The following is a 19152-nucleotide window of genomic DNA, read 5'->3' on the forward strand; positions in this document are numbered from 1 at the left end:
TAAAATTAGGCTTTTATTATTTTTCTTCAGAACTCCGTCCCATAAGAATATGCACTTTTGGTTGGACACAGATTTTATTGCACAATTGGTAAAGTAAGAGAAATGTAAAAAAAAAGTTAATTAAAGTATTATTAGTGGAGAATAGGTTCAACCTCATTAGAGAGAAAAGAGTTTCTAATATTAGAAAGCGTATATTCTTGTGGGACGGATTAAAATGGAAAGATTGTATATTCTTGTGGGACGGGGAGGGAGTATATAAAATGATATCCCCGTTCCATTAAGAGAGTAGATCAAAAACCACACATATTCAAATAATCATTTTACTGACAGTAAATTTCTAGCCACGCATACTTAAATAAAATACAGTGATGAAAAGGCAAACTAAAAGATTTAATCCAATCAAATGGAACCTATGCAGCACAAAGGATGGGGGAAATTCCTAATCAGAATTTGAAGGAAACAACTGAATTTGCAGCTCTAGTGTGTATGAACGAACGAATACAAAAATCTTGTTGGAAGCATGAAAACTGAAACATATTGTATTGTGCTTGTCTGATGCAAAAAAATAAAAATCAAGGTGATTAGAACTTAGAAGATTACAATATGCTCGGTGATTTATGGTGAAGCCGCGATAAGTTAAATTCTGCAATATTCCTAAGCCACAAGGGATTTCACAGGTTAATGAACAAACTAATAACTAAACTAATCTTATGTCACACAACAGCCACCAAAGAGAGAAAACGAGCTATCAAGAAAACGAATTTAAAAGCTATCTAAATATACCTGCAGAAGTTAATCTTCAATTCCGCAACTCCACCATTTTTTTGATCTACTGCTAGCACAACAATCACAAACCAACTTCGGTAGTTAAAATTTGAGAGGAGCATAGGGCCTGCTTTATCATAGTCACAACTTTATCCTTCTAGTAGTCAAGCAATTCGATACTTTGGATATTGGTACTTTGTGTACTGGTATTGCTCACATCAATTCAGACCCCAACTGCCAACTCACTCTATCTGATAACTGCAACAGGGATGATATGCTTGTTATCTCATTCTTTGATCTTTACATTTTCTCCAGGACGCTTCGTTCATTGATACTGCTGCTACATAGCAACCCACAGGCCATATTGTCCATTGCTTTTATGTTGCTGCTCTCCAACCCACTTTTAGACCATGCAGCATTACTTATATCAGCTGCCAACGCAGCTAATTCATGGCTAGTGAAGGATGGTGGTTCCACATGGTCCATAAATTCTGGGCCCAGCAAAGAGTTCACTCGTGCCATTCCATTAGATATTTCACAGCAACCATGGCCACATTGCTGAGGGACCATTATTAAACTCAGTTCACTCCCGGCTCCTTGAAGCAATTTTGACATCCCTGCATCTGAATTGGAAACTGGGAGTGAAGGGGATGGACACGTAGTCTCTGTTCCATCAATTGGATTATAAACAGTAAACGCACTAATGCGTGCAACAGGGCGGCATAAAGGCATAGGGCCTCTTGATCTCTCAATATACTGAATTCCAAATCGAGCCTTGTCCAAAAGGTTACTATCATCCACAAGTTCTAGGGAGCTGACATCTTTACCTTCACTTGATTTAACGGAGTATGCATCTCCGTAAGATGGTGTTTCTTCGGAAGATGCCTTTGACTTGTCTGCACTTGTGTCTTCCACTGCAGTGCCTGGTTCCAACTTCGACTTACCAAGCTCCAAGCAACGACGCCTCAATGTGGAATTCCAGTGATTCTTAATAGCGTTATCTGTTCTTCCTGGCAACAGCCTCGCTATTGAAGCCCATTTATTCCCATGGGTGGAATGAGCTTCGAGTATGATTCTATCTTCTTCATCTGTAAGAATTTGAGTCCACATAAGCCATTAAAAAGCACGCACATTTCTATTACCAGCACACTCAAGACACAAAGATGGCGATTGAAACCAATGATGCCGGTTTCTACTAAAGGGATGTTCGGTTTGCAAATATGTAGTTTGTTTGGTTCATGAGATTGAATCCCACAACTCAATCCTAGATGGATAATCATGTGATAATTAGTCATAGCCAATCCCTCCAACTAAAATAATCTCACAACTTAATTCTATATTATATCTTGGTAATACTATTTTATCTAGGAAACCGAACACCACAGTCAGTATTCCACCACATTAGCTAATCACATTATTTTGAGAATGGTGATACAAATTGGAAACATAAGCTCTCAAATTAAATCAGATGCATTCTGAGCTTATACATAATAATTTGACCTAAATGCAGTTTCTAATTTCAATCCCTAGCTTCAATTCATCTAGGAAATAGACAAATTGAGAAACGCGTAACCCTAAAAATGAAGCTGACGAGGAGAATTACCAGTAAAGGGCTTGCGTTTAACCGCAGGATCGAGCTGATTGCACCAACGGAGGCGGCAAGATTTTCCCGATCTGCCGGGAATTCCACGGGCGATGAGGCTCCAATTCCTGGCGCCGAAGTTGGCAACGAGTTGACTCAGCATCGCGTCCTCATCAGGCGACCACGGCCCTTTAACTCGGTCGAGTGATTTCTTGATCTCTCCACCTCCGTCCTCGAGCACAACCAAGTTGTCGTCGTCGTCGTCTCCGCCGCCGCACATTTCTGCGGCTGCTTGAGTATCGATCTCCATTATTGATTTTTATGTTTGGATTCGAGTCTGAAACTGGTAATGAGAAAGTTTGTTTTTTAGTAGCAAAACTACTACTGTAGAGATGGGCTCATTGGTTGGCCCATCGTAAGGCTTAACTAACTTTATAGGAGTAACCAAATGGTCAGGGGGCCACCTGGCCTTCCATTGAGATGCCTACAAATAAACACAGAGAATAGTTATTGGGCTCGCCAGTGGATATCCTTGATAATTACCAAAAAAAAAATATTCTCTTCTTAAAATTGGAATACAACTAATAACAAATTCATAATATTGTATGTAACAAGTTGTTAAGAAATGTACTCCATCTGTCCCCAATAGAAGTCACTCTTATTGTGGGCATGCGTTTTAAGAAATATACTCCCTCCGTTCCCTCATAGTTGAGTCATTTTTCCATTTCGGGAAGTTCCTTCATAGTCGAATTATTTCCATATATGATAACTTTTTTATCTTTTTTACTTTACTCTCTCTTACATTATTCTTTCTATTTAACACTTTCAACATTTCTTTCTTAAGCTCCGTGTAGAAAAGTTTCGCCTCAACTATGAGGAAACGGAGGAAATAAATAATAGTGAGCTGGAAAAATTAGTGGAATATGAAACCTATTTTTTTATATTGGTTTTATAATGAAATATGAGGAAAGTAGGTTAGTGGAATGTGGGACCTACTTACCATTTAAGATAAAAATGAAGTGTGATGAAGTATTTTTTTTTATATCAAATGTGGCACTTATTATACATTTGTTATTAATTATTTGTGATTTTAGATTCATGATATTACTTCTTAGTTAAAAAGTTAGTACTATTGGACAATTGAAAGTTATTATGCGACACTAATATGTAAAACAATATCACAATATTTATTGCAGTATTATAAAATGATTGCACGTCATAAAAGAAAATTTGGACCGCAAATACTAGCGAAAAACAAGTAACATAAGCATTCACAATAGGAAGCCTTATCATCCAGTGGTGAAGCCATGTTTGGGCCAGGGCCCATGGTCCCCACATCATTTTTCCGTTTACCTATATTGTATATGCAAACTGTTGAACATTTATGGTCTACTTCGGTTTGGGCTTATGTATTTAGTATTTTCGGCTGGCCCCAAATTGATTAAATGTTGCATCCCAATATTGTGTATGGGAAGCCCAATGTGGCTTGACCCATTACTTACCTTGACCACACCGATGTCTGCCACGTGGATTGCTTCACCCGGATCATGAACTTGGGCCGTTGGATCCAGGGTTTGTTAGATGTGTGGTGTTAAGTGCTAGATGCCTCTTTCTCTTCTATTCATTCGAGATTCTTCTCTCACTCATCAGAACTCTCTCTGCCTTCTCTCTTCATTCTCTCTCTACAATCTCAGGTGATTTCGCCGGTGAACTCCTCGGATCTTCTGTTTTCCCTGATTAATCCTTGTTTTAGTAGGATCCATTGAAGCAGATCTTAAGTCTGGAGACTTTCTCAGTTTCCTTTAGAGTGCTTGGTCAATTCTAACCCGGGGTTGGAATCTGACGGAGTTTGGTGTTGAAGAAGTGAGAACTTGTGAAGATCTGGTGAGATCCGGTGAGTTATGAGCGGTATAGGTGGTTTGGTGGCAGTCGGTGTGGCTAGCGTTTCTGACCTAGGATTCGACGGTTTCCCATCTTGTGACTTGTGGTTGAAGCGTGTAGGGAGGTCCTTGGCCTGGTGTAGTCACTGTTGTGACCTGAGCTATATTCTTATTTGTTCTAATTCCTTGGTTACTGGTTGTCTATTGCTCTTGTTTAGATCCGAAAGGATCTTGTGTTGATTACTAATAGTTTTACTTAGTATGCAGGTTACAATCAGATGGAGCTTATGAATCAGTCAAAGTTGAGGACTAATTAATTGCTAGGGTTTCAGAGTTATATAGATTGTACTTAGTAATTGTGTAAGCTTGCATTCCTCTTTGTATCTTGGCTTGTATTTATGAGATTAGCCATCTCAGATCAATATCAATAAAAGAGATCCTGGTAATTAGTGAATCCCGAGTGATCTGATCCCTACACAAACTATGATAGATTTGATATTTCAACGGCACAGTTGGTTGGGCGCGTTGTTTTGCGACCCATAGATCTCAAGTTTGAATCCCCTTGGTGGCTTTTAATCTCAACTTTTCTCTCTTTTTTTCTCTTTATTATGTCTCATCTCTTTCTATATGCTTTATAATGTTTTTTCTCATCTCTTTTTGTCATGTCTCTTTTCTTTCTATTATGTACTATTATAATGTGTATATTCTACTTTACTTTGTTTTATATTTTTTTTCAACATAATTTCTGTTTATTCTCTTCTATATCATTAATTATGTTAATTTAAAATATTTATCACTTTATAATTGTTGTCTTCCATCATTATACTCATAATTAAAGAAAAAAATATTCTATTCTATTTGTTAAAATTTATATGTTTGTTTATATTTCCTATGGTGGACATTAAAACATCATAAAATATTTGTTTCCATCTATTATACTTACATAAAAAATTTAAAATATTGATTATTCGAGCTTCCGATGTCACATGCATCGAATAAACCCTATAACTATTAATCGTGACTTGGGCACCCCATGGTAAAATTCTTGACTTCGTCATTGTTCCCACCGCCGTGCGGGACGGCAGTCGGAGCTCCTATTGCGGCCACCGAGCCGTGGGAGGCTATTGCGAGCACCGAGAGCTGTCCAGAATTTTTCATTTTTTAAAAATATTTTTTATTTCTACTTTATATATACAATTCATTACACTTTTGTTTTTAATATTCGATAAACACCAACAATTAAAAATGGATTAAAAGTCTTATGGGAGGAGAGGGGAATGTATAAAAAATTCAAAGAATTATGATGATAAATGATTTTAGAAAGGGACCTACGACACCAGCGTTGCTCAAAATCTAGAGCAACGCACGGCGACGATTTGTCTTGTGCTTCTCACAGAGAGATGGCAGAAATACACCTGCACAATTCATATATAAAGCAAAATTAATGCATAGCAAAAAAGAGGGTAGAATTAGAAAGCAAAATCACCTTCGCCGGCAGCGAGGTTGAAATAGAGGTCCACAATGTTAGGGCAATTCTGGTAACAAGAATCGGAGCAGAGGCGTGCGGCGAAGTCCGGCACAAAGAAGGCGTCGGACGAGATTCCCACGAATCGGCGATTGACGCCGCATGCCTTGACGCAGTCATCAGTCTCCAGGTATCCGGACATTCTCTCCACCACCATCTCCGACGTCTTGCACGTGTGGTTCTCCAACACGCACCTCTTCCCCGACGACGCGATCGCGAACGAGCACAACTTCGTCGGCAAATTCTCGCATATCACATCCCCTGATTCTCACAATTAATTAATTAGATTTTTTTCTTTATTTCTTTATTTCTCATGCCAAAATAAAAAACTGAATTTGTACATACCACCTAATATTCCTTGTACAAGGAGAGACAAAGCGAAGAAGAGAATCAATGGCATTTTCGTTGCACAAACAATTCTTTCCTTTGGAAGTTTTCCTTTGCCTTTTCTTCTTGGCTTTATTTAGGTTTGTGAATTGCCTTCCTCTTTATATATGGCAATGAGACACAAAGGTGCTACACAAGAATATTGACTAATTTTTTAATGAGAGTTCATATAATTTGACTAAATTTCTCTATATTTAGGGGTATTGTGACTAGATTATAGTATGAAAATTAAGAGCCACAACTCCATGGGCACTTTAAAATTAATTTGTTAATTTTTTAACACTAAAAAAAATGATTCCCTCGCTCTAAGGGTCCCACCACCACCACGACTCGATAGAGTACTAAGGTGATAAAACACAGTAAATTTCAGTATGTGTCTCAAAAACTGTTATATTTAGTGCGCACAATGGATAAAATACTTATGTTATTATTTCGGGGATTTGAACATGAGAACTTATACCCAATTACTGTACAATTAATTTTCTTTGATTAGATTGTCTTGTCGAAAATTATTTCATAAAGTTAACTAAGGAGTTCGTGTATTTAATCACAAAAATATCAAAAATTATTTTTTGGGGAAAATTTAGAAAAAGTCAAAGTTTAGGTATTTAAATTAAAAATATAAAGGTTGGGGGAAAATCAGAAAAAATTGAAACTCATGTATTTACATGCATGCTTGTTCTAATTAAAATGAGGTGCTTGCGTTTATCGATATCGCATGGTCGACCGCCACGTCACCATGCATTTAAAAAAAAATAAAGAATGAATTCAAGGGTCTCTCTATTCGACAATGGTTGGTCAAATGGCAACCACCAACCTCTTGGTTCGTCAAATTTATTAATGGTTCAGCCAATGAGATTGTGCCAAATGGCACATTCTCATTGGCTGTTTTTTTTTCCTATAATTAATATATCTCGAAAATAAAATATTAAATAATTATAAAAATTATATCAAAATTCATAATTTTTCATTCTCTATAAATAGAGACCACATTTGCTATAGCTTTGAAAAAAAAATCTTATCTTTTCTCATTCTATAATTCCTTTCTTTGATATAATTTCTTATTTTTTGGTCCTCTTTGTTGTTCATCATGGATGATGATGAGATATTCTCTGATTCTCAAAATTTCTACTCAACCCAAAATTTCAATCCTTCCCAAACTTTCAATCCTTCCCAAGATTATATCCCTAGCTTTGATCATTTTCCAAATTCTAGCCAATTTGAAACTAATGTGAATGCTTCAAACGCTCCACATGGTTGGAATGAGCAAGAAGACAATGCGCTAATGTCTGCTTGGTGTTTCATCAGCGCAAATGCATGTGTTGGCACCAACTGAACTAGTGCGAATCTATGAGGAAATATTCTTGTTCAATATGAACAAACAAGAAAAGAAAATCCAACAATGGGCGCACAGAGGAGTTTGGAGTCATTGAGACAGCGCTACAGACGACTCAACGCAAATGTCTCCAAGTGGATTGCTGCATACAAGCGTGCACGATTTGAAGTTTCCCACTAATGGACGGTTCTTACCATTTGTTTCATTACTATTGTTGAATCATGTTGGTGCCTGCACGATTTGAAGTTTCCCACTAATGGACGGTTCTTACATTTTATATTGATGCGGTCTCAAATTTTAATTGAGACTTATTGATTTTTTTTTCTAGAGAGATTGTGTTTTGAATTTTTTATATATATTTTCTTAGAATATTCAATATGATGTAGTTATGAAATGAACTTTCAAACTTCTAATACGGTGTCATATCATATATGAAAAAAATAAATAAATTGGAGTATTATGTAATTAGTCCAATAAATATCTAACAAAATAATTTTATTTTCTTGAAAAACATTATTTGAAAATAAGTAAAATAATTAATACTAACTATAAATAACTCTACGACGAACAACAACAATAATAAATAACTGAGAAACTGCATCGGAAACGTGAAAACAATTATAAATAGTTTAAAGGAAAATGTTTTAGAGACATAATGTCTCCAAGCCATAATGCCATAACGAGGATTAAATAGTAATATTACATTATATTTTATTTTTAATAAAATTTGTAATTTATATAGGTTCTTTTTTGCCCCTGCATCTAGAAAATGAAAAATTTGAATAGGGGGTATTAATTACGTAGTATGATATAAATAAGATGACTTCATTATGGGAACTATATATATGGAAGATATGGATTAATATTCCAAAACATTCCCATATAAGTTCGAAGATTATTTGTCTAAGGGAATAATTTTTATACATAGTTGATTTATTTATTATTTGAATTTGCTGGAAAAATAAATTAATGAATGTATAAGTAAAAATTTATCAATTTTTAGCTATTTTCCATTAATATAAAAAAATAATAAAACAAATAATTTTAAAATATTAAAAAATCAAATGCTTTAATAATTTTACGAAAAATATAAATTTAATATTTGCTCTTTCGGACATATTAATTTTGGTCCGTCCACTGCAATTAGTACCCTTTTTATTTGCGGAAATTTGTTCAAACTTTTGAGATATTGGTATAAATTAAGTTTGTGATTTTGATTTTAGGAACTTCATAGATTTTATTGTAATTCTTTACAATCCTAAATTTTATTTCATTTAATTCTTCATTTTTGAAACGCTATAGTCATATCTTAATAAAAAAATATAATCATATATTATTAACTCATTTATTATTTACTATTTTTAAAATTAAAAAAATTGAGTTATTATCACCATAATATTCAACTTCAAAGTCATACATATTATAAAATTAAAATAGTTACTTACTCCCTCCGTTTCACCATAGTTGAGGTGAAACTTTTCGGCATGGAGTTTAAGAAATGGATGTTGAGTGTGTTGAATAAATAGATAAAATAAGTAAGAGAAAGAAAAAGGTGGAGATAATAAAGTAGAAAGTGAATAAAGTAGAGAGAGAAAAAAAGTAAGAAAGAGAAAATAATTACACTATATATGGAAATGACTCAACTATGAAGAAACTTCCCGAAGTAGAAAAATGACTCAACTATGAAGAAACGGAGAGAGTATTTTATAGCACAATTAAGAAAACAAGTCATATTATGTAAAACTAACAATATTATAATCACAAAATAAAAAATAAAATATAAAATACGGAGTATATCTTATATAAAAATTAAAATACAAACTAACTAAAGGTATATAAAAAGTATAAAAAATAGAAAGAAAATCAAACTTATACAAAGCATATTACGAATATAATTAAGATATAAAAATAATATAGTAATAAAATATACTAGCTTCCTAATACTACTACTTAATAAAATATTAAAATCTGCCTAATATTTGTAAAAATAATGTCTAATCTAATGCATTAATGAAAACGAAATATTACAATTTAGCTAAAATCAATACGGATATATATCTAATTTGATTTGGCATGTATAATCCAATTAGGGTATATTAGTCCATATTTGAATTAATCTTATATCAAAGAGACATAGGAGTATTATGACTTGGAGACGTTATGTCTCTAAATCACTACTCTTAACAGAGTGACCAAGAGTATGTATCCACATATATTATGATGTTAAGATCTAATAAGGTAGGTCCTGCTTAGTTTTATAATAAAAAAATTAAATAGGAAACATCTTTTATCGTTCACGAACTTTGTCAAAGTATCATTTTAGAACTGTAAACTTTGAAAATATCATTTGAGGTCCATCAACTATGAGTTAATATCTATCGAAGTATTTTTTTACTATTTTCAAGTTTTTCTGGATGAAAATACCCCTCAATACCTTGAAGAGTAGTACATATTTTTAATAAACTTATCACATACTCATATTATTTTTATAAATATCTTTACTATATATTTTTGACGAATTATTAAATATAATTTGACTTTCAATATTATCACTTAATTTTGTGACATGCAAGAAAAGTTCCTTCTTCAACTTTTTATAGTAAAGAATTTTAAAATATTTTTGAGGTATGGATACTCATAAAAATTAATGTCATAGTCAATAGACGATACTTGAATATTGATATACACTAAGGTATTGACGATCATTTTCAAATCTCAGAGAACATAATGGGATACGATGAGATAGATGTTGGTTTTGCAGTTGAAATCTATTTAGATTGATTGAAAGATTTACATCTAAACATGTTTTTTTCAGATTGTAAACTTAGAATCATGTTCAAACAAGCATATAATCACAAATTGTACTGAATATATGCAATTAAATAAAACATACCGTAGGAATTCAAGAGTTGAATTCAATCACCTTCTTCAATTTATCTCAACCACAGATCTTCTGATCTGTTCTCTTTAACTCAGAATTAATCTTTGTGTGGGCAAAGCTTGTCAAATCCTCAAAAGCCGGAGAAGAATTGAAGACAGAAAACTATAGGTTGAAGAACCCTAAATACCGATTCTTCACTCTATCTGTAGAGAACGAAAATGATATCGGTGGAATTAATTTCTGTCTTCTCTTCTTTTCTCTTTATATTAAGTTAATTATTTTGGGTCAGACCAAGGACATGTGGAGTATTGGATTGGGCCACAGTTCAAGCTTTCACTAATTAAATTAAAACTAATTTAATTCAAGCCCAAACTTAAATAGTATTATCATCCACTATAGATATAATATTGACTGTCTGTCCAAACCAAAATTACGAGTATTCCGGGACTTCCTCTTAATTAAATCATTTCCCGTGTTAAGATCTAAATATCCATTAATTAATACCAAGTCTGCTATCTGACTTTTATTAATTAATTCCTTTTTTTCCAAGAGTGGTCTAGTTTAGAAACATTATTTATTATTCATGGAATAAATTCCAGCTGACCAGTTTTCTGAATAATAAAATCTTTTTCTAAACACCTCTTGAGGATATTATCAGACTGACATCTCCCAGCATACGATTCATTGCAATAACAATACTAGCATCACTTAGACATTAATGATCACTACCCAATCTATCAGGATTCTTGGGCAACGAAATACCCTCACCATTTGATAAGTCAAAGTAGTTTTCAATTAATATCGTATGCTTAATGTTATGTCAACAATGATTAAGAAATGACAATCACCGAGACCTCGTCTTTCAGTAAATAGCCAAGAAAGACTTATCTCACTGTTTGATCCTTTCAGTGTTATACCACACCGACGTCGTTCATTTCCTTAGGCAAGAAAACTTTCGGACTGACGTCGCAACCTTTCGCGATAGGTTGCCAAGGCCTATCTAGGTTGAACAATTTTCCTTCTGCAAAAACCGACAAGTTACCTGCTGTGAACGCCGCTCACAACTTGACTACTGTGCAGAAGGCATAGACTCATTTTGCTTAAACTATGTATTTAAATGGAAAACATATTTCAACATCTCATAAATACATAAGCAACCCATAAGCAAAACACATTGTAACAAAATATTCTTTCTCATTAAATGGTAAAAATGGATAAAAGCGTTATTACATATACAAGCATTCGAAAGATGCTTTTAGCATACTAAACTCTAACAATAGAAATAAAGACAAAGAACATATTCCCTACTCTTAACGGTTTTCCGTTTTTCATCATTGTACATAATTTTTGTATTTGTCATTCATATTTATAAATCGTTCATTAGAATCAGCATTCTCTATATAAATCTGGCGGGATCAAGAAGTTATCAAAAAATTTGTTTAAAACTTTTAGTTCTTATCAATATTCAAGTATCGTCTAATGACTTGCATGTCACAAAATTAAGCGATAATATCGAAGGTCAAATTATATTTAGAAAATTCGTCAAAAATATATAGTAAAGATATTTATAAAAAATATGAGCATGTGATAAGTTTATTAATAATATGTATTTTCATCCAAAAAAAACTTGGAAATAGTAAAAAAGTACTTTGATTGATATTAACTCATAGTTGATGGACCTCAATTGATATTTTCAAAGTTCACAGACTTAAAATGATACACAACAAATAATATTAAAAAAGAAAAGCACTGTTGTGTTATCAGATTCTTGAGTGGGGGTTGAGTGATGAATTAGTGAATAGCGAGAATTGCGAGGGAATCGCCTCCATGCAATAGCAAATTTCGGAAATTGAGTTATGAATTAGTGAATTAACGCAGTGATTAGGAGAATATCGACGCGGTGGAGTTAGGGTTGCGGGAGGCGAGGTCGGGGTTGGTGGAGAAGAGGAGGTACTCGACTCAGCTGACGTCGTCGTTGGGGCCGATGACCTTGTTGCCGTAGCGGAAGGGGTTTGGGGGGCCGGATTTGGCGTTCTCCTACGGCGGCAGTTGGCAGAATTTCATGGCTTCGACTTCGGCTTCCAATTTGGTGAGGAAATCCATGGAGATTCTGTGGTTGATCACTTGAAGAAACCCAACTCTTTTCAGGCGTCGACAACGAGGGTTTTGGTGCCGGATTGCGACAGGTCCACGACAGGGATAGCGAGGGAATCTCTCGCCGCCGCAGCAGGGAATCTCCCAATCTCCCAGTTACTGACGGATTTGTTCTGTCGCTAAATTTTGTTGTGTTATTTAATAGCCTAATTTGGTCAAAAATCGGGATTAAAAACATTGACCGTTAAAATTTGACGAAACAGTTAACTTTGGACCGATTGTGATCCGAGTTGAAATGTTTGTGATCCAAATATTCAAAAGAAAATGTCTAGGACCAAAATAAACATATGTTCAAGACCAGTTTTGGCTTTTCCTAAAAAATACTCTATGTTCGTCCCTGAAAATTTGTCACCTATTTCCTTTTTCGTCTGCCCCTTAAAATTTGTCACATTTTACTTTTATCAATTTTGGTAATGGACCATACATTCCACTAACTCATTCTCACTGACATTTTATTTTAAAACTAATATATAAAAATATGACTCACATACTATTATTTTTTTCAACCTACTTTCTATTATATTTTTTAAAATCTGTGTCGGATTAAATAGTGACGAATTTTGGGAGAGGGGGGAGTAACTAACACGGCTTATTACTTATAAGTAAACGAAAGTACATACCACTGCCAGAAACTAAATACAGTATAAAAATAAAGGATAAAGCAATAACAAAGAGTTGAAGCGACGTCGTTTCGCGCACAGTACTGTGATTCCTCCTCACTTCAGAGGATCCGATCCCAGCACGTCATCCCCACCGCCACCGGCGACCGCCACACCACCTGCACTCCGCCGCTCGCCTTCCACCTTCAGGTATTTAGAGTATTTTACAGCTTCTTTAATTGTTTAACCATTGCGTGTGAATCACCAATCTTTAATTGTTTGAGAAGTGAGTTTTCTGAAATTCTGCGGGATTTCAATTTCCGGCAGCACTCCTTCATTATGAGGATCGTCGGATTGACCGGCGGCATTGGGTCGGGCAAGAGTACGGTTTCAAACCTCTTCAAGGCTCATGGTGTTCCCGTTGTCGATGCTGACGTCGTCGCTCGCGTATGCCCTAAAATTTTCCCCAAACTGATTATGAAAATCCTACTCTTCTTCTGTTGTTTGACATAGTAATTGTTTCCTTGATGGAATTCTAGAATGTTCTGAAGAAAGGAACTGGTGGGTGGAGAAAAGTGGTGGCTGCGTTTGGTAACGAGATTTTGCTTCCCAGCGGGGAAGTCGATCGCCCGAAATTAGGGCAAATTGTGTTCAATGATCCTGATAAGCGTCAGCTTCTTAATAGGTAATGTATAGATCACAATGTTTATTTGAGTAGAAAGTTTGAATTATACTTCTAATTTTGATTAATTGTTCTATATTAGATAAATTAATGGGAGTATCGTGTGTATTAAAGCTGGTAACTCTCTTTTAAAATTAGAGGGAAGTTTATTTCTTGGATGTTGAAACTGTGACAATGGAGACTCTAAGGTGAATGAATGTAAGATAGTACTACATTTCATTTTTTACCGTCGAATTCCTATACCAAGTGGGAGGGGCATGAGACCATGGATTTTTGTTTTGAATGCCTCAAGATAGAGGTATGTGATGGAATTCTTTAGGTAGTCGAGGATGGTCTGAGAGATATGGTAAAATATGTTTTCCATGTGTGGCTTATTATCAGGCTACTTTCTCGACCTCTCTTACAGTTATGGAATTTAGATATACGTTAGGGTCTTGAGCCTTTTATGTTAGTTGATCAGTTTTCAAATTGTAAGTAGATGTAAGATAAAAAAAAAAAAAAAAAAAGCATGGTTTCTTTTACTTGCCAATGCTAGCTTGGCGAGCCTAACTTTGCATTGATGAATGTAAGCTAGTTATTTAGAGGTTAAGACTCTACTGATTTTTATACTATGTTTGAAAGTGAAGAGTTCTCTATGTGTACAAATGTAATTGTAAATGATGTTTAGGTTCTGGAATTGACACTAAACTGTTACCAAACAAACTCCCTTTGTTTCCCTATATGGATACTTGAGGTCTCTTTAGTTTGAATAATTGGTAGACACTGTTATGAACTTTTCTTCATGTAAAGAGTACATTACATTAGTAAGCATCGCTGCAAATTAATATAATCAAGCATAGACGTGCAGTTTGGCAGTATCTCTCGGCATTTCTCCAATCTCTTAATTGGCTTCATTATGATGTGAAAACTCTATAAGTTGGTTTAATTATTTCATTTTCAGGTTGCTGGCCCCTTATATTTCCACTGGGATATTGCTAGAAGTGTTCAAGCTATGGCTAAAGGGTTGTAAAACCATTACCCTCGATGTACCGCTGTTATTTGAGTCCAACATGGACAAGTGGACTAAACCCATTATTGTGGTTTGGGTGGACCCTCAGACTCAACTCGAACGGCTCATGTCAAGAGATGGAACAACAGCTGAGGAGGCCAACAGTCGGATCAATGCACAGATGCCTCTGGATTTGAAGAAGACGAAAGCAGACATTGTGATTGATAACTCAGGGTCACTGGATGATCTGAACGAACATTTCAGAGAAGCGTTGGCAGATGTCAAAAGACCTCTGACATGGGCCGAGTTTGGGCTTTGTAGAGATGGAGCTCTTGTAGCATTTGTTTCCATTCTTTGTTCCGTTATCGTATGCAGGAAAGTTTTTTTGTAGCTGTTTTAATGTGCGGGTTGATTGCTCATGGAATCAAGTGTAGTAACTCAAGAAATTTCTATATCTGCATTGTGGGATTAACATATAACGTGAGGTAAAGCACCTGCATATGTGGGATATGTATGTCGTTAAAAAGAAAAAATATAAATAAAAAGAAACCTGTTTCTGCAACAGCTCGGATTAATTTGTTATTTCTTTTTTGGGTTAAGTGATGATTTTTGGTTGCATGCATTCTTTCAATTTGATAATTGTAATTTAATTTCCTAAATCTAATTGTAGCAGCATAATTCATGGCATTGGCAAATAGTACCATTCGTACTATCGAATGCGTTTGGCAAATTGTATAATTTCCTTCAATTTTGATTGAGTTTTTGAAGGACTAGAAATTCAAATAAGTGCAAGTTGAAAGATGCATCCATACTAACGAATGCATTCAGTGATTCTGCCTTTCACTCGGTATCACAAGCTCAATCGTTTCATGATTTCGATAGGGAGAGGAGTGTATGCTTTCACCTTAGACACTGCCTACGGAGAATTCACGCTGACTCACAGAGACATCGAGATTTCAAAAGCAGGTAGAATCTACTCCTTCAATGAAGTATCTACATGACCCGAGGAAACCAGGAACCAAATCCAGACAAAATAAAATATTTCATTCATGCATTGCTAGTTTCCTGCCTATACATCGTTAATGTTTGAACCAAATTAAAATAATACGTCTATAAATAGTTATAGTGCATTTACATAATGCAGTAAAAAATCATCTATCCTAGCAAATCTTATATAGCAAATACGAATGACAGTGATCCCTTGTAGCTTGTCAGTGTTATCAGAATGAAGAGGTTTTCTCGAGCCCATCATGGCCTATCGGATAAGTTAATTCTGAGTGAAGTTCCTTCTCTGATTTTTGACTGCAAACAGAGGAAAGATATGCTTCAAGAAGAGCAATGCATCACAACATATATTGACCAGCATGGTAGGGAGAGAAAAATTACCAGGACTGAAAATTGTAATACATTTAGTAACAGACCTCGTAGACGAAACAGGATCCATCCCTGCTAAAGTAAATCATTGAAGAAATGTCAGATTGAAGCACAAGGCTTTACTAAAACAACACAAATATTTAACTTCATACCAACTAAGTTCATATTTGTATCCCCTATAAGTCCTGCCATGGTTGATGAGTATTCTGATGTGATTTGTGTAGCACCTATTTCAATGTTTCCAGAGGTGAGAGGAGACCTGAAATGGTTGGGCACAAAGATTAGCTCGCTTATTTAGAAAAAAATTGAATAGTGAAAAGAATAATTCACAGAGAAGCCCGTAAAATTACCCTGAACAAGAATCTGGTGAAGAAGCAAATTCTTGCCCTGAAGATAAAGGCAAGTCACCTCCAATATCAAAGTCCAACAGAAACTCTGAAAGGTTAAAATCCAAACCAAGGGTATCTAAGTTTGGAAAATCTAAGTCAAGAATATCTGCTTCTTTCTCAGATTCAGATGTTGAGTTGCCATCAGTTGCCTGATTCTCCGTGATCATTGGCATTTCAGAAGAGCCAAAATCAAGCCTTCCTTTAACATGCTCGTTCACGTTAGTCCTCTTCAAATTTGACTTAAGAGGCGAGCAAGTGATTTGGTTTTTCTCTATCGAGTAATAAGCTATTTGCTTGTTGGGGCTCACACGAATGGTCTCTGAGGAGATTATAGTGCAGTTAGCAGAGATAATCTGTTGGGGAGCAACATCTTTACTTGAGGTAGCTGTAGAAATTTCTAAAGGAGAAGGGGATTTTTCAGTTTGAGAAGTAGATGCCCGTGGGGGTGTTTTAGGGACAGATGAATTTGCTCGTGATGCTGGACTTTCTTGGTTGAACAAACATTTTACAACGTTAGATCCTTGAGCTGGTGATCCACTGGTGGCGTTAGCAAACTGAGCAGCAGAATTCATCATAGCCATTTCTTGATTCATTTTTGCGTTGCTTGATTGTGTAACTATGCTAGCATCTGAGAAAATATAAAATGCAGCACACTTAACATCATATCATCAGCCAGCTATTTCTACAATCGTGCAATTGCTAGCACGAAAGAATATACCTTTGGAATGTGCGCTTGTACGAGATCTCTTGGAAGCTGCAGGACCATCTGAGGCATGTTTGATTTCTTTTCTTTTGGTTGGTGCTTGATTTGTGATTGGAGTGGAGAAATTCCTTGTATCGGACGGCCTAGATGTAGATATCATAGGCGGAGTGTTGTTGTGCATTCGATAAAAGCCTGGATAACAAACAAATACAGACAGACATTACTCCAAAGAAAAGCCTGAATTCGATCAAATTTCACATCACAACAGTAACAAAGAAGTAGATATGCAAATGCTGGTTGTTATTCCGAGTGGATCGATTCAAGATGACAACATTTTCAACCATTATTTATACAAAATCAACTTAATTCTATATGAATAAAACTAGGGCGAAATGGTACCTGCCGAGGGGGGAGTATTATAAGCGTTCATAGCATCCTGCATTCCGCTAAGCAAATTGTGAACACGAAATTTGTCGTGTTCAATTCGTTGACGCTCTTGATCAACCAACACCTTCTGCTCCTTGAGTGTGATGTACTCATCCAGAATCGCAGCCAAGCTCAACAAGCTTTTCGGAGCCTACAAAAATCACACATCAATAAACCTGGAGTAATAAATAACGGAAATATAATAAGAATCTTATAGTAAAATTACTTCTTGAACGGGTGATTTGGCGATTAGATGCGATGCTTCGGATCGGAAATTGGAGCGCGTGTGGATATAATTATTATCGGAGAGATATCGATCGACGATGAAGGCGATCTGAACTGGTGTTACTTTTCCTTTTCCAACGTATTCCTGCTTCTTCGTTTTACCTTGCTTCGCCATTATTTGCTGAATACCTTGTTTGTTTCAGAAGAAGAAGAGGAGTACTACTAGTGTGGAGGGCGCGGGAGCATTTCAAATATTTGGAGGTAATTCTTCGCCGTTGAAATTCACTTTTGTTTCCCTCCACTCTATTCATTTTTTAATGCGTTTAATTAGTCTTACCATAATTTCAATTATTTTCCAATTATATTATACTACTCCTATTAGTATTTTATTTTGTCATTAAATTAGTTATTTTAAATATGCCTTCTTAAAAATATATGAGGAGGTAATTAGAAAAGCACTGATCAACAAAATGGCTGTATTTATATTTTGTGTTAAATGCACGGATCCAATTTATAACAAGTCTTAAATGAACGGATTCAATGTAGTATACTAGTATATTTTATCTAATTTTGAAATTAAAGTAATACTACTATAATAAATTAGGGAAATAATTTTTTGACATTATGGCATTGTCATAATAGGGTTTAAATAGTAATTTTATGTTATATTTTATTATTGATTAAATTTATGTTTTGTATATATACCTTAATGCCATTCCATATAATCCATAATTTGCATTTAAGATTTAATTAACATACTAGTATTAAATAAGGATAGCTTGAATTAAGGAAATTATATCCGAAGATATAGAATTTTGAATTATTATAAACGTTGGAAGGTTAGAGAAGGCGGAGAAGGACCCACATTTCTTACACATTTATCACTTTTTTTTGTTATGTGCTTGAAAAATTGAAGAACGAAATTTATAAGAAAAGTTTAACAATTTCACCAATTTTTTTTAAAAAAATAAAACATTAGTAATAAAACAGATAATTTTAAAATTTAAGTACTTTAAATTTTTTATAAAAATATAAAGTACTACTCCCTCTGTCCCATAAGAAATGCAACATTTTTCTTTTTGGGTTGTCCCACTAAAAATGAAACGTTTCCTAAAATGGAAATATCGCTCTCTCTACTTTTCCCTCTCTCCTACTTTACTCCCTCTGTCCCATTAGAAATGCAACGTTTTCCTTTTTGGGTTATCACAAAACAACACTGCATAAAATCCCGTGCCGAAAACCAAATGTTTCATATT

At 34.9% G+C, this 19152-nt stretch overlaps 4 protein-coding genes across 6 annotated transcripts; 1 reads left to right on the forward strand and 3 right to left on the reverse strand.

Moving 5' to 3' along the window:
* Nucleotides 1-558: 558 nt before the first annotated feature.
* LOC125203541 (transcription factor MYB1-like) lies at nucleotides 559-2733 on the reverse strand. Its single transcript, XM_048101912.2, has 2 exons — nucleotides 2369-2733; nucleotides 559-1853 (listed from the first exon to the last, which is right to left on the reverse strand). Exons 1-2 carry the CDS (start codon nucleotides 2655-2657, stop codon nucleotides 1066-1068), a joined length of 1077 nt encoding a protein of 358 aa, XP_047957869.1. The 5' UTR covers nucleotides 2658-2733; the 3' UTR covers nucleotides 559-1065.
* A 2394-nt stretch (nucleotides 2734-5127) lies between these two features.
* LOC125203203 (uncharacterized) lies at nucleotides 5128-6200 on the reverse strand. Its single transcript, XM_048101510.2, has 3 exons — nucleotides 6098-6200; nucleotides 5714-6013; nucleotides 5128-5642 (listed from the first exon to the last, which is right to left on the reverse strand). Exons 1-3 carry the CDS (start codon nucleotides 6150-6152, stop codon nucleotides 5581-5583), a joined length of 417 nt encoding a protein of 138 aa, XP_047957467.1. The 5' UTR covers nucleotides 6153-6200; the 3' UTR covers nucleotides 5128-5580.
* A 6955-nt stretch (nucleotides 6201-13155) lies between these two features.
* Nucleotides 13156-15341, forward strand: ATCOAE (dephospho-CoA kinase family). 2 transcript variants are annotated; one of them, XM_048103051.2, is made up of 4 exons: nucleotides 13156-13319; nucleotides 13397-13556; nucleotides 13649-13794; nucleotides 14732-15341. In XM_048103051.2, the coding sequence occupies exons 2-4, from the start codon at nucleotides 13449-13451 to the stop codon at nucleotides 15168-15170; spliced, it is 693 nt and encodes a 230-aa protein (XP_047959008.1). In that variant the 5' UTR covers nucleotides 13156-13319; nucleotides 13397-13448; the 3' UTR covers nucleotides 15171-15341. The 2 variants fall into 2 exon arrangements, with proteins under 2 accessions (XP_047959008.1, XP_047959007.1); XM_048103050.2 differs by having other exon boundaries at nucleotides 13437-13556.
* Nucleotides 15342-15833: 492 nt separating this feature from the next.
* On the reverse strand, nucleotides 15834-18078 carry LOC125206180 (uncharacterized). 2 transcript variants are annotated; one of them, XM_048105468.2, is made up of 7 exons: nucleotides 17898-18078; nucleotides 17645-17822; nucleotides 17261-17437; nucleotides 16504-17170; nucleotides 16306-16412; nucleotides 16166-16225; nucleotides 15834-16081 (listed from the first exon to the last, which is right to left on the reverse strand). In XM_048105468.2, exons 1-7 carry the CDS (start codon nucleotides 18069-18071, stop codon nucleotides 16047-16049), a joined length of 1398 nt encoding a protein of 465 aa, XP_047961425.1. In that variant the 5' UTR covers nucleotides 18072-18078; the 3' UTR covers nucleotides 15834-16046. The 2 variants fall into 2 exon arrangements, with proteins under 2 accessions (XP_047961425.1, XP_088915965.1); XM_089059839.1 differs by having other exon boundaries at nucleotides 16166-16228.
* Between the last annotated feature and the right edge of the window lie 1074 nt (nucleotides 18079-19152).

The sequence above is a fragment of the Salvia hispanica genome, chromosome 6, assembly GCF_029641045.1.
Source record: "Salvia hispanica isolate PSC_SH4W2 chromosome 6, Shi_PSC_v1, whole genome shotgun sequence".
In the NCBI taxonomy this organism is placed as follows: Eukaryota; Viridiplantae; Streptophyta; class Magnoliopsida; order Lamiales; family Lamiaceae; genus Salvia; species Salvia hispanica.